The following is a 16,167-nucleotide window of genomic DNA, read 5'->3' on the forward strand; positions in this document are numbered from 1 at the left end:
GCTCAAATTTTTAAGTGACATGCTTTAATCAGATTTGTCCCTGCCCCATCAAGAAAAATAATTTTGAACAACCTCATCTACCACATGCTTACCAGCTTTGTGTACAAATGCAGAGGCATCCTCTGTCCATCTGTGACCAACCTACTGTCCCATGACACAAGGCCATGGCAATTAACTCACCATCATATCTGTTATCCCAGCTGATCTGAAGGAAGTGGGGCCAGTGGGATTAGCTGTAAATTGCAGCAATGCCAAATACATTATAAATGCACATACACCTCTAAAAGGACATGTGTAACGCGCACACCAGGGTGCTCTATAGTTTTGGGATTAGACACATTGAAAGTACCAGTCAACTGCAGCAAACTGAGCCCCTGCCTGTCTTGGAAGTGAATTATGCTAATCAGTCATGTTAAATGATTTCCTTTCCCTATCAGTGTCACCTGAACAAGCAGAAAATTCAACAAACTGAAGCCTTGAAATTCATGGGTTGGGTGAGGATGGATGCCTGATTCTTGACTTGGGACATTGTGTTCAGGGTTACAGTTGAGGGGAAGTTGGTTGGATGAAGATGGGAAAGATATGAAAGACTGGAATTTATATAGAGCCTTTCATAACCCGAGGACATCCCAAATTACTTCATAGCCAATTAAGTGCTTTTCAAGTGGCCACCAATTTGTGTCCAGCAATCTCCCACAAACGCCTAAGTGACTATGGCCAGATGATCTGATCTTTTTAGTGATATCATTTGAGAGGTAAACATTAGCGCAGGATACAGGGGAGAACATCCTTGCTCTTCTTTGTATAGTGTCATGGGATCTTTTACACCCACCTGAGAAGGTAGATGGGGCTTTGGCTTAATATCTCACCCAAAAGGTGGATACTGTAGTGACTTTTAAGGGGCGTCTTGACAAGTACATGAATGAGATGGGAATAGAGGGATATGGTCCCCGGAAGCGTAGGGGGTTTTAGTTAAGTGGGGCAGCATGGTCGGTGCAGGCTTGGAGGGCTGAAGGGCCTGTTCCTGTGTTGTAATTTTCTTTGTTCTTTGTCTGACAGTGCCATACTCCCTCAGTACTGATGTAAACTGCAGGGCTTGCAACAACCCAGATCTCCCTGTGCAAGTCATGCAGAAATTGGCTCTATTCAGTTGCCACATGTAAAAAGAAAATTAAAGGGGCTGCATGCTTAAATAAATCACCCACACATTCCAGAAAAAGAGAGGGAATGTTTTTCAGTAACTACACTAGAGTGTTAGCCTGGATTTTACACTCAAATCTCTCAAAGATGATGTTAACTCTCAACTTTCTGATTCAAAGGTGAAAGTGCTTTTGCCTGCCACAGGTTGGCCATTTAGGACTGAGATGAAGAGACATTCTTCACTCAGAGGGTCGGGAATCTACGGAATTGTAGCTGTAAATGTTCAGTCAATGAGTACTTTCAAGAGTGGGGTCAATCAATTCCTGGGCACCAAGGGACAAAGGTTATTGGCCTGAAACAGTAATTTGGTATTTCCCTCCACCAGTTCTGCTCTGTTATTTCCAGCATCCATTCTATTTTGCTCTTGTAAGGGAATCAAGGAATCTAGGAGAGGGCGGGAATGTTTTTTAAAATTTGTTAATGGGACGTGGGAGTCACTGGTTGGGCCAGCATTTATTGCCCACCCTAATTGTCCTTGAACTGAGTGGCTTGTTAGGCCATTTCAGAGTCAATCACATTGCTGTCTGGAGTCACATGTGGGTCAGACCGGGTAAAGATGGCAGATTTCTTTCCTTAATGGACATTAGTGAAACAAATGTGTTTTACAACAATTAACAATGGTTTCATAGTCATTGTTAGACTTTTAATTCCAGATTTTTATAGTAATCTAATTTCACTATCTGTCATGGTGGAATTCGAACCCAGGTACCCAGATCTTGCCCGGGTCTCTGGATTACTAGTCCAGTGATTATATCACTATGCCACATATGGAAATTCAGCCATGATTTTATTGAATAATGGTGCAGAATGTAGAGGCTTAGGAACCCTCATTTTTATTAAAATGACAAATAATAACCTTGCTGCTCCATACCTCTTCAGCTGTTGGCTGTAGCACATGATAAAGCCATGGGATTTCTGCAAGCTTTCCCAGCTCAACATCCACAAGGTGTAATGCTGTTGACAGCTGCTCTTCCTGAGGCGAGTCTAGTTGCTGTCAGAAATGGAACAAAGTTAGTCACTGGATTCACAACAGACACTCTCGGCACGATTCAATTTCCAATTAAATAAACAGATCTACATCTCTATACATTACAGGAGCCTCATGTACAAAGCAGGCAATTGGCATATATTGGGCTTGAGCCGGACAGAGTGGGGAACACACTGGACAACTTCACTGCACAGGTACGCACCTAGAGATTAAAGCAGATCTATTGGCAATTGTTTTGTCCAAATATTAGCGACATCACCCAAATCTGTTAATTGCCCAGTCTCTGTATCTCTCCCTGGGCCTCGACCTGACATAGTTGCTCCTTGGACCCTGACATGCTTTGCACTTGCTTTCTTGTTTTCCTTTTCCTCACCCACCAAAGGTGCTATTAAGATGGTCGTGCCCCTCATTATTGGGCACGATGTCTACTCTAACCCAATTGCCTCAGTACTTCTTACCACAAGCTGGACAAGCCCACAAGAAGCTTGTCCAGTGATAATAAGTCTTGTGCACGTCATTTGAACTGATGGGCTGTTGACAATATATGCTGAGGGGAAGGCCCCTCTGAATGGAAGAACGCTTGTTCCTGAAGAACCTGCCCCTTGATGTAGGGTCACCTTTCTTTGCTGGCCTTCCTTTTGCTTGCAATGGCTGAATATTCCAATTTCATTTAACATCAAATAAAAGTTAAGCAAATAGCCTATATTTTCTGCTACAACCAGTCAATCTGTAAAACCATTTGTGAAGTGGGAGCTTGGAGAAGGACTGTGCATAGCGCCGATGCATGTGGCTCTCCATCCCACGTGTCCCTTTCACAACCCATACATGAGCTACACACTGGTGGTGCAACAAAACTATTTAAATCAATTAATGTTGTGTTATCTTGCAAGCCAGAGCAATCTGCAAATTGTTCTATACCTGATGAGAAATGGTTTTCAGTTTTGTTATCCATGTTTGGATGCTGCGTATTTCCAACATTTCTGTTCTCAGAATCTTTCTTTCAAGTGTAGTTGTGATCAGCTGCCCTAACTATCTGCTTCTTAATCTATAAGCATTCTGTGTGGGGCTACAATTTAAACCACACAAAGTAGGAGCAAATAGAAACTCAGAAATATCACTTCAGGAAGGGTTTAGGGCCTTTCTGCATCTCAAAACCACACTAACTTACTTAAGCTCAGAATTATCTACTTCAGCAGTGGTTCAAGTGGTTATTGTACATCCGAATTATACAACAGTGAGTGCAGTATTAGACTGGTTCAGATGGTTATTGTACATTCCCTTGCTTCATCCCCTCACATAGACAATGATACAGAGGTCATGGAAAAGAAACAGAGAAGAATCACTAGATTAACATGTTTAGTTACCACAATAGACTAGCCTTAAAGAACTGGACTCCAAAAATGTGCACTTCAGGAGATTTGATTGAAGAATTTAAATAATGGAAGTCCATGTGGTTGCCTGGGATAGGGTAAAGCAGCAAGGTTCAATGTTGGTCATAGTGCACACTGGACCAACTGGCCTTGACCTGTTTGTCGTTCCTATGTTTATACGTTGATGTCTTGCTGCCCATCTACATGCAGCCTTCAAGTCTGAGGAAATTAAATCCTCAAAGCCTGGATAACCCAGCTCTGGCTGCCTTATATTTTTTATTTAACCATTTGTGAAATGGGAGCTTGGAGAAGGACTGTGCATAGCGCCAATGCCTCATTGGTGAACGCATCCGAAATTGGAATAATGGAACCTGTTAAGTCTTGGTAACTGGAGAAATATACAAATGAATAGGGAAAAAAAAACCCTTTACATGTTGAACATTTCTTTTCACAAAGAGTAGTGAGTGACTGAAATGTATTGCTAGCTGCTGTGGTGGGGTGTTGACTCTCTGTGCACCTTCAAATGGGAGCTGGAAATGAAGTTGGGCAGGGTGGTGGGGAGTGAGAGCGGGTGAGGTGTCTAATCATCATGTTGGGGAGTAGGCTTGCTGGACCAGTTGATCTTTTCTGTCTTCTTATGTATCCCTGGTTCTCTACAGCACTCAAAACACCCGTGTTAGACTTAACGGGCCTGATTCTCCCATCGGGACACGCTAATTTTTTGGTGTGTCTTGCTGGGAGATGCGCCTGTTGGCCATTTCGTGGGATTCGCGCATGCGTTCCCAACGTATGCATGTTCCCACAGCCGGAGAGCAGGCACAGTCGAGACCACGCTGAAAACCGGCAGGAAGACCAGATAAGCCATTTTAATCTAGTTTTAATGTTATTTAAATGCCATTATCGGGCCCGAGACTGAATTCTCCGGGCCCGATAGCATCTCCCAAGGAGTAATTCACCCTGGCAGGGTTTAGAGTAGCTCCCCACTTTCGGGGAACTAGCGGGACACCCCGCTGGAGTGAGGGGGCAATTGGAGTCCCCCAGGGGTTTGGGCGGCGGGGAGTGGTGCCTGCTGGGCATGGGCACCCTGGTAGTGTCAGCCTGTGCCCCCTGGCACTGCCCAAGGGGCACCTTGGCACTGTCCACCAGACATCAGGCAGTGCCAAAGGGGCAGGGCATATTGTGGGCAGGGTCTAGGTGCGATCGGTGGGGGTGGGAAGGGGTCCCGCTGCCACTCTGCATTGGGATCGGTCGGTGTTGGAGGGAGACCAGCGATCAGGGTGAGCTGGAGGGGGAGGGGGAAGGGGAGGGGGGGTGGGGGAAGGGGTTGGCCCGGGAATGCTTGTGTGGGCCACGACCGGGCTGTGGGCGTGTTGTGAGGAACAGCACTGTGGGGGTCCCGGGCTGGCCAGCAATCGAGCTAGCCAGCAATCGGGAGGCTGACAGTTCGGGGCCTCTGCACTGTCAGAGTCCGGCGTGAATAAGCCCCGCCCCCGAGCTTTTAATGACATTCACGATCGTGACCTCTGCAGTGCACAGAGTGTGGGGAGATTCGAGTGTGAACTCCCACTGCAAAAACAATCGTGAATTACACCATTTTTCCCACCAATTCAGCACTTAGAATTTTTTGGGAGAATCGCCCCCAATGTGTGTAGCTATTGTCTACATTATTAACAGATGGCACCATCTTACCAGAGGAACTCTTCCAACAAGCAATGATTCCGTTTCATTATGCAGGGCTTTCACATTACTGGCAATCTCAATTGCTGTGTTCCTGGTAAGACTCTAGATAGAGGAAACAAAATATGAGACTAGCCAGCTGAGTGGATATAATTAAAGAGGAGCTTATTCATTTGTACATGTGTTGACAGGAATTAACTGGAGATGATATAACTTGCTACTAACAACCCTGTTTATAAATTCTCCAGTTCAGTTAGGAGCCCCTAAATCAAAGACCACTGGATAATAAGGAATCCAGTAGATCCCCAGGGTATATTTACCAGAGTCGGACTTGTACATGCAGCATTGACTGCAATCCTATCATCTATGCACCCAAGGTTTTTTTATGCTTGCTAATTGTAATGTATTAACTGTGCTACAAACCACAGAAAGCATCAATCAATGACCTATCACCGATTCGTGCTCCTCTGAGCATATCTTTCACTCAAAATAATGAGTATAAAAGGCTTGCAACAAGGGAGATACTATGCTGATTAAACACAGCAATGCACAGCTGCCTTTAGTGAATATCTTACCTCAATCCCAATCCATCACGCAAACCAGCCTCCCATCCATTTACTCTGTCTACACTTCCCACTGCCTCGGCAAAGCAGTCAGCATAATTAAGGACCCCACGCACTCCGGACATTCTCTCTTCCACCTTCTTTCGTCGGAAAAAAAGATACAAAAGTCTGAGGTCACGTACCAACCGACTCAAGAACAGCTTCTTCCCTGCTGCTCAGACTTTTGAATGGACTTACCTTGCATTAAGTTGATCTTTCTCTATACCCTAGCTATGACTGTAACACTACATTCTGCACTCGTTTCCTTCTCTATGAATAGTATGCTTTGTCTATTTAGCATGCAAGAAAAAATACTTTTCGCTGTATGTTAATACATGTGACAATAATAAATCAAATCAAATCAAGGAGGAACATGGAATAAAAGAGACAGCAGCAACATATAAATTGCTGAGTGACAGGAAACAGAGAGCAGTTGTTAATGGATGTTTTTCAGACTGGAGGAAGGTTTGTAGTGGTGTTCCGCAGAGGTCAGTGTTGGGGCCCCTGCTCTTTCTGATATATATTCATGGGCTAGGCTTGAGTGTATAGAGCACAATTTATAGATGATATGAAATTTGGAAACATTCAAAAGGACATTGACAAGTTGGTGGAATGGATGGACAATGGCCAGATCAAATTTAAATACAGAGAAGTGCGAAGTGTTCACTTTGGTAGGAAGAACACATAGAGACAATATAAAATAAAGGGTACAATGCAGGAGCAGAAGGACCTGGGTGTATATGTGCATAACTCATTGTAGGGGCAGGATAGATTGTGAGTGTGGTTAATAAAGCATACAGTACCCGAAGCTTTATTAATTGGGACACATATACAAGAGAGCAAGGAGGTTATGTTGAACTTGTATAGTATGGGACACTTGGTTTGGCCTTAGTTGGAGTATTATGCCCAGTTTGGGAACCACACTTTCGGAAAGATGTGAAGATTCAGGAAAATGGTTCCAGGGCTGAGTAACTTCAGTTACGAAGTAGGCTTGAGAAGTTAGGACTGTTTTCCTTAGAGAACGGAAGCCTGTGAGAAGATTGATAGAGGTATTCAAAATCATGAAGGAAATGGGCAGTAGATAGGGAGAAACTGTTCTCATTGGTGAGAGGATCGAGAACCTGAGGGCACAGATTTCAGGAAATTGACAGAAGAAGCAATGGTGACATGAGGAAAAATCTTTTTAATCTGAGTGGTTAGGATGCCACCCGAGAGTGCGGTGGAGGCAGGGTCAACTGAGACATTCAGGAGGAAATTGTTATCTGAAAAGGAAGAATGTGCAGGGGCACAGGGAGAAGGTAAATTGCTCCTCGAGAGCCGGTACCGACACGATGGGATGAATGGTCTCCTTCTGTGATGTAACTATTCTATAATTCTTTTATCTTATTCTAGGCCAACCCCAGCATTATTAACAAAAGACCAGATTTTATGTGAATCACAAAAGGTTATCACGTGGCTACAGCAAGTAATTTAGATGGCAATTTGAATGTTGGCCTTTATTTTTTTTTAATACTTTTCCAATTCAATCAAATCAAATCCAATTCAGAGTCTCAACAAGTTGAGACATTTCAGATCCAGGCTGACAAGACAGGGCGAGCGACCAAACCACCCTGTCTTGGGCCTGATCTACATGAGCCAGGCTGATTGGAGAAGGGGGAGGTTCCTCCTCCAAGACTTGAGCTCATTTGCATCTTAGCCAAAAGGCCGAGATGCCGCTTTTAAAAATTGCTTCATATGAAACATATGAAGCATCAGCGTAACCTAATGACCTCAACCAAGTGCGGCCGACAATGGGGTGCCGACCATACACTTGATCTTAGCCAAAAGGCCTTTATTGCAAGGGAAATGGAGTATAAAAGTAGGGAAGTCTTGCTTCAACTGTACAGGATATTGACGAGTCGGCAACTGAAGTACTGTGTACAGTTTTGGTCTCCATAGTTATATCTGCATAGGAAACAACATAGATATATCCATATAGATATATCTGCATAGGAAACAATTCAGGGAACATTCATTGGACTGATTTCTGGGGTGAAGGGATTGTTTTATAAGGAAAGGTTGAGCAGGTTGGACTCATACTCATTGGAGCTCAGAAGAATGAGAGGTGATCTTATTGAAATATAAAAGATTCCGGGGGTGCTTGACAGGGTAGTTATTGGGAGGATACTTCCCTTCTTAGGGGAATCTAGAACTGGGGGACACAGTTTTTAAAAAAAAGGGGTCTTCCATTTAAGACAGAGACAATGAGGGTCATGAGTCTTTGGAATTCTCTTCTACAGAGAGAATATATTCAAGTCTAAGTTAGATAGTTTTTTGATTGACGTGGGAATCAAGGATTATGGCGATTGGAAGGAAAGTGGAGTTAAGGTCATCATTAGATTAGCCATGATCTTACTGACTGGTGGTGCAGGCTCAAATGGCATACTCCCGCTCTTATCTCTTACCATCCTGCTGGCAGCCATATCCCACAGGCTCAGGAGGAGACAGCACAGAGAGTAAGAGAGTTTCATGATTCACTAGCCCAGGCAGTGGGAGCATGCAACAGTCAGTTACCGAGTCTGATGGATCAACAAATCCTGAGATGGCTGAAGCTCAACAGGTGGCTAAACTGATGCAACTAAGGAAGATAGGACAACTGGAAAGAGGACCAAGGCTAAGACTGACAGACTGAAAGCAGTGGAGTTCAGCAAGGAAACGGAGTACAAGATTGGAGTTTGGTATGTGGGGGACTTTAAAATGATCATCTTGTTCTTAAGTTTTGCTCTAAAAATCTAATCTAGTCTATAATGAGCAGTAACTGGAAAGTACTGTGTAAGCAGTTGAAGTTCTTTCTTTCTAGCAGTTTAGACAAGGTAAACTCTCCGCTGTGGGAGTTGAGTAGTTAATTAGCTAACTGGTTTAATTTGGTTCCTGTGGTCCCAATTCAGTTTTCTACAAATTCAGAGTTAGCCTAAGCAAACCAAGTGCAGCAAGGAAATGAGTCCAAGCTGCCTCACCCTTTAGGATTGGTTCTTACTCTGCTACAAGGAAAGGAGCTAGCTGTTTAGTGAGAATCTGGTAAGTGGGTAAGTTCTACTCTATCCCTAAAGTTTAAGTGCACACCAATGCGGTCAAGTCGATACAATATATAAAAAACACCATAAATAAGCAAATAGTTCAATGAAGTAATTAATTAAAACACATTAAGGATGGCAGGACAGGTGATGTGTCAAGGCTGCAGAATTTGTGAATTCCTAGATAACACTGTGATCCAGGGTAAACATGTCTACAGTGTTTGCGGGTTGAAGAACTTCAGCTGGAGGCTGAGTTGCTGACACTGTCAGGGATGGAGAGAGAGTTACCTGGCTTTATACCAGGAGGCAGTTACGTATTTAGGATAGGGTCTTCTGATTTGGTCTGTGGTCAGGGATAGGAGAGCATAACTAAGAGTCAGGCTGGTAAGGGAACCCAGAGCTCAGAAGGGTAGGTTTTCAGCCTCTGCAATTGTCCAATAGGTTTGATGTTCTCTGAGTTTATTTGGATGAGAGTGGGGGCTGCAGAGTAATCTGACTATGGCACCATGATACAGAAAGCCATTCAGGTGAGGAGAGCAAAAAGGAATCTAGTGGTAGTTGGGAACAGTCTAGTGACACTGTTCTCTGCAGCAAAGAGCGTGAGTCCAGATGGCAGTGTTGTCTGCCTGGTGTCAGGATTTGGGACATCTTCTCAGGATTAGACAGGAATTTACAGTGGGAGGGGAAGAATCCAGTGATTGTGATCTATATCAATGACATAGGTAGAAGTAGGGAAGAGGTTGTACATATTGCGTATAAGGAGCTTGGTACTAAATTGAAAAGTAGAATCTCGAAGGTTACAATCTCTGGATTATTTCCCGACCCACATGGAAAATTGGCATAGGATACATAAAATTAGAGAGGTGAATATGTGGCTCAAACACTGGTGCAGGAGAAGTGGGTTCCAGTTTATGGGACGCTGGCACAGTACTGGGGAAACTGGAGACTATTGGGACAATCTACAATTGAAGCATGCTGGGACCAGTGTTCTCGCAAACTGCATAACTAGGGAGATAGAGAGGGCATAAACTAAATAGTGGGGGCAAGGGATTAAATGCAGAAAGATATGATATATTCAAGAGTAGAGACAAGGGAAGAGAGGAAAATAGTGATATGAGAAACGAGAGTTGGAGAATGGCAGGAAAAGATAGAGAGAATACTTAAGAATGCATCAGGAATCAAAACTAGATGTTACAAAAGATTACAAAAAGACAAAACTGAAGGCTCTGTATACGAATGTGCGCTGCATTCACAACAAAGTAAATACATTGATAGCACACACTGAAGTAAATAAACATGATCTAATATCCATTATGGAGACACAACTGCAGGAGGACAAGGATTGAGTCCTGAATATTGAGGGGCATATGACATTCAAGAAGAATAGGAAGCTCAGTAAAAGTGGCTGGGTAGCACAGTTAATGGTGTTCGTGCAACAAGTTAGAGATAGCTTTGATTTAGCTGGGTAGGTTGTGGAGTCAGTTTCAATAGAGGGGAGGAATAGTATGTGAAATAAATCACTGGTGGTCCCCCTAACAGTAACCATAATATAGGATAAAGTATACAAGAAGAAAAATTGGGGGGCTTGTGATAAAGGGACAGCAAAAATTAGATTGGCAGCGATAGTCTGGATGAGGAGTTCTTAGAATGGTTTTGAGATCATTTCTTAGAGCAGCATGTTCTGGAACCATGATCTTGGAGTAAAGGCACCCTTAAGTAGCAGCGACCACAATATAACTGAATTTTATATCCCGTTTGTAAGTGAAAAGAGTGGGTCCAAGACTAGTATTTTAAACTTAAATAAAGGCAATTGTGGGCACGAAAGCTGAACTAGATGAATTGAACTGGGATACTAGGCTAGGGGATAGATCGATAGAGAAACAGTGGCAGACATGTAAGGGGATATTTCAGAATACTGAGAATAAGAATATTACTACTATAAAGAAAAATTCTAAAGGGAGGAGACACCATCCAAGGTTAACTAAAGTAGTTAAGGAAAGCATGAAACTTACTCACTATAGAGGATACAAGAAATATTCGAGAAATAGCTAAAAGCTATAAATCGGAAAGTCAAGGCGAGAGGGGAACCTGGAACTAGGGCACCAGTACTGTGGGCTGACAAGTCTCTGAGTCTGATGGACTTCATCCTAGGGTCTGAAACGAGGTGGCTAATAAGGTAGTAGAACTGTCAGTGTTAATGTTCCAAAATTCGTTAGATTCCATCAGACTGGAAAGCAACAAATATAATCCATCTATTCAAAAGTACTTCACTGTCTGTAAAGTGCTTTGAGATGTTCTGTGGTAGTGAAAAGTAATCTATAAATGCAAGCATTTCATTTCTAACTGCAGTACTTCCCAACAAAAGACCACATTTCTTTCAGGACAACCTTTATCAAATCTTGCAGGGTCTCAGAAGTCATCTGACAATTTTGAGGCAGCTATTGAGAAACATTTAAACAAGTAGAACATCAGCTTATATTTAAACTTGAAGTTAGAACAGAAAATTGTGTCTGACTGGTCTAGTGTAGTTCACTTTAAGGAAATACCCAGCCATTCTATAGCCAAGGAACAAAGGTACGAAAGGAAACTAGCCATACTTCCACTAACAGACAGATCCTCAACATGCCTTTGAATGTCCATTGTATCATTGGTGAATATAAACACCGTAGATGTGTCAGACACATAGCTTGATATATGTTTTTGAAGCAGAATGTTATTGAAGGTTATAAGTGTTTTTATAGACATAAAAGACAGAAGGCTCATCTTCTGTCCAACTATCTTTATTCTTTCATGGGTTGTGGGCATTGCTGGCTAGGCCAGCATTTGTTGCCCATCCCTAATTGCCCTTGAACTGAGTGACTTGCTTGGCCATTGCAGAGGGCAGTTAAAAGTTAACCACATTGCTGCGGGTCCTGAGTCCAGGTAAGGATGACAAAGTCCCTTCCCTAAAGGAAATTAGTGAACTGGATGGATTTTTACAATTGATGTTAGCTTCATGGTTACCATTACTGAGAGTAGCTTTACACTCCAGGATTTATTCACTGAATTTAAATCCCATCAGCTGCCTGGGTGAGATTTGAACCAATGTCCCCAGAGCATTAGTTTGGGCCTCTGAATTACCAGTTCAGTGACGTTACCACTACAAAACTGGGCAGAATTGTGAGTTGTGAAGAAGATGCAAGGAGGCAACAAGTGGAGTGATTGAGCAAACACATGGTAGATGCAGTACAATGCAGCTACGTGTAAAGTTATACACTTTGGTGTGAAAAACAGAAAGGAAGAATATTACTTAAATGGTGATATATTGGAAAGTGCGGATATACAACAAGATCTGAGTGTCCTTGTGCACCAGTCAATGAAAGTGGAGAGGTGGTGTTGCAAGCAATTAGGAAGGCAAATAGTATGTTGGCCCTCATTGCAAGAGGATTTGAGCTAAGAAGTAGAGATGTCTTACTGAAGTTATGAAGGGACTCGGTGGGACTACATCTGGAGCATTGCATGCAGCTTTGGTCTCCCCACCAAAGAATATACTTGCCATAGAGGGAATACAGCGGAGGTTCACTAGGCCGATACCAGGATTGGTGGGACTGTCCTAAGAGCAGAGATTGGTTTGACTGTGCCTGTATTCACCAGACTTTAGAAGGCCTAGTGTGATTGAAATGTATAAAATTCTAACAGGGTTAGACAGATTAGATGCAAGGAGGATGTTTATCCTTGCTGGGGAATCTAGAACCAAGGGACACAGTCTGAGGGTATGGGGTAGATCATTTTGCACTAAGATGAGGAAAAGTTTCTTCACTCAAAGAGTGGTAAACCAGTGGAATTCTCTACCACAGAAGGCTGTGGAGGCCAAGTCATTGAATGTATTTAAGAAAGAGATAAATACAGTTTTAGATTTTAATGCTATCAAGGGGTATGGGGAGAAAGCAGGAATATGGTATTGAGATTGAGGATCAGCTCTGATCATATTGAATGGCGGAGCAGGATTGAAGGGCTGCATGACCTGCTTCTGTTCCTAGTTTCTATGTTTCATCAACTGCTCCTGGTGAGAACTGAGGAAAAATCAGCCTTTTTATGTGTAGAAAGTTGGCGAAATATATGCGACTCAGATGGATAGAATAAGAAAGGCAAGAGAAAATCAAGGAAAGAGAAATAAGCAATAGAACAAGAGGAAGAGAGATACAAAATTATTTTTACTTTTATCTCTGAGCAGTGTTGCTTTTGAAATCTTTTAAGTAAAATTAGTTAGATAGTCCATGACATTTATCAGTCTAGTCATGGGAGTCATGAGTTCAGATTTAAGCCATTCTGATTTTCCAAAGGGTGGGACAATCTCTAATCCAGGTTCAAAAGTATGCTACCAAATCACTAAATTGTTTGCGTGGATGAATTCACTGATGCACAATGACAACTGACTGAACCCAACATGACATGACTGCTATTCTGTCATACTCCTTACCTCTGGGAACTTTGGATGGGTTTTGTTTAGTGCATGTGAGCTTGCATTGACAGCATGAGCCAGTTCCTGCTCCAAAAGGCCATGGGTTTTGGCTGCTTCGCAGATTCTGAAAGTCATTAGAGAAAGAAGACCTCAATACAGCTACAGTTCATGGAATAATAAAATATGTGCTCATGGAATAGTAAAATATGTGCTCCTGCACTTATCTCCCAAACAGAAATCAAATCCCTGTGACTTTACTGAGTTTTTTGTTATTAAAACTTACCTTTCACAGATGCAACATTAAGATTCACAAAGTAGAAGCAGAAGTGGAGATTATTGCTTACTTGTACTGTTCCATTATTTTTCCTCTATTATAACGTGTTAAAAGAACTAACTTTGCAAATCAAGGAAGATGATGAGTCCCTGTGTTACGGTCATGGTAGTTAAGGCCCACTCCAGCTACTTCAGCACATAATCCAGAGGCTGTCACTTCAGCGCAGTACTGAGGGAGTGCTGCATTGTTGACAGTACAATTGTTTGGATGAGACATTAAACTGAGGTTTAATGTGTTTAGATGAATGTATTCAAAGAACAGGGACCTCTGCTAGTGCCACCGGCACTACTCTTTACACCACGAGAGAGACAACCACATTGCTGAGCGTCTGGAGTTACATTTAGGCCAAGTCAGTTAAAGATGGCAGATTTTCTTGCCTAAGTGAAGTGTTTGGATCTTTACAACTATTTGATAGTTCCATGGGCACTATTGTTGATACCAATTTTTCCTTCCAGATTTATTTAGTTGACTAAATTCAAATTCCCCAACTGCTGTGGAGAGATTTGAGCGTCACTGACAAACCCAGCATTTGTTGCCCACCTTTGATTGCCCTTGAGGAAATGTGCAATTAGGGATGAGGAAGAAATGCTGGCCTTGCCAGCTATGCACAAATCATATGAAAGAATTTTTAAAAAATTGTCCCAAAATGATATGAAGAATTTATCATTTAGGACGCCAAAGCCCACCCTCCCACCTCACCAGACTTGCCCCTGAACTTTATCCATTTTAAGTTTCCTGGCCTTCTTTTAATGGTCCCCTCACACCACAACCCATACACGCATGCACATGTCTGCACACACACTGGCACGCGCACACACTGCCATGCACACACACTGCCACACACAGACATACACAGGTGCTCATATACTCACATTGGCACTGGTGCATGCACACCACACACATGCATGCCCATGCATGTGCACGCACACACATGCATGCACACAGACAGTCATCAGGGCTGTTAGGGCTTGAAGACTTTTATAAAAGTCTCTGTTGTACACTGTCTCCTAACATCCCATGTGGACCCACCAATATGAGAAAGTGTGACCCACCTTGTGATTAATTCTTCAGCTGCTTGGGCACAGAGCTGGAGTTGGGTGGCTTCTTCCTCTGTAGCCAGGTCTACTGACTGCTGTGGGTACAAGTGAGGCCGAAGAGCTGGCCTGCAGGAGTCGTATCGGAGTTTGTCTTCCCAGGATTTCAGAGTACTCTCAAATGCCTGTACAAAGAGGTCAATAATGAAAACTGTAGAACTGATCGCATAAGCCAAGATTTTCTGGAGAGGACTTGCTCCATTAGCCAGAATTTCTTCTGTCATTCTTCAGTTTGAAAACCTTTTGCCCTGTCGGTTGCTGGGAGTGCGATGAGACAATTCTTCCCTTTCTGTGCTGCACAGGATCAGTGCTGTTGCAGGAACATAAATCTCTTCATTCAAAAGCATGCTTTCACTGTTCAGTACCAGCCCCAACTTTCTACAGCGGTTTGATGATATACAAATGTAGCAATTTGATAGAATTCATGTGGAGGTTGAAGGCGAGTTCCTTTTATTTTAGGTTAATGGTGGAGTGATGAAAACCATCAGCAATTTGCGGTGATTTGTAATTCAGGAGGTAACTCCTCTTCCTGACAAATTTCTACATGATTTCTATATTAAAAATAGTGAACCACGTGAAACTCAATGATATTTAGGCAGCACATACTGGGCCAACGTCTTTTCAAAGTCAGAGTTTTAAGTTTATTATTTAAGTTTATTTATTTATCAGTCACAAGTAGTCTTACATTAACGTTGCAATGAAGTTACTGTGAAAATCCCCTAGTCGTCACACTCCAGCGCCTGTTCAGGTACACTGAGGGAGAATTTAGCATGGCCATTTCCACCTAACATGCATATCTTTGGATTGTGGGAGAAAACCGGAGCACCCAGAGGAAACCCACGCAGACACGGGGAGAATGTGCAGACTCCACACAGACAGTGACCCAAGTCGGGAATTGAACCCAGGTCCTTGGTGCTGTGAGGCAGCAGTGCTAACCACTGTGTCACCGTAAATTTGTATTTTCTCCCTCTTCATTCTCCCTGCACCATAACCTCCAACCTTGCAGTCAACCAACATTTCACATCTCGCTTCTAATTTCCTTCCCAACAGCTCAAACAGGACTGTCCTGACTGATCTTTCATTTTAGCCTGTTCCTGCCCCCATAGAACTTGTGTCCTCCCATCTGAACTCTATTTTTCTCCCTGGTCCAGTCCCTTCCCACCAACATTCATTATTCTTCTGATGCCCTCTGTCAGTTTAACTTTCCAGTTTCATCACTAATATCTATTAAAAGCCTACCGACTCCCACAGGTACTTTGACGACTCTTCTTAACACCCCGCTTCCTGTCAGGGCTCCCAGTTTCTTTGTCTCCTTGCACCAGCTCGGACAATGCAACCTTTCCACATTAATGTTTCCGATGTATCTTCCTTTCTCCTCAAACATTTGCTTCCATCATCGTTAACGGAG

General features: G+C 42.9%; 1 protein-coding gene across 2 annotated transcripts in view; it reads right to left on the minus strand.

The window, feature by feature from the left end:
- The window catches only part of dgkh (diacylglycerol kinase, eta), a 545,677-nt gene that overhangs the window by 39,532 nt on the left and 489,978 nt on the right, over positions 1-16,167 (minus strand). For both annotated transcript variants that reach the window (XM_078232299.1, XM_078232298.1), the window contains exons 24-27: positions 14,718-14,884; positions 13,350-13,455; positions 5,248-5,340; positions 2,072-2,191 (exon numbers count right to left, since the gene is read on the minus strand). In XM_078232299.1, the coding sequence (XP_078088425.1) occupies positions 2,072-2,191; positions 5,248-5,340; positions 13,350-13,455; positions 14,718-14,884 (486 nt within the window). The remainder of the gene's footprint in view (positions 1-2,071; positions 2,192-5,247; positions 5,341-13,349; positions 13,456-14,717; positions 14,885-16,167) is intronic.

The sequence above is a fragment of the Mustelus asterias genome, chromosome 17, assembly GCF_964213995.1.
Source record: "Mustelus asterias chromosome 17, sMusAst1.hap1.1, whole genome shotgun sequence".
Classification (NCBI taxonomy): domain Eukaryota; kingdom Metazoa; phylum Chordata; class Chondrichthyes; order Carcharhiniformes; family Triakidae; genus Mustelus; species Mustelus asterias.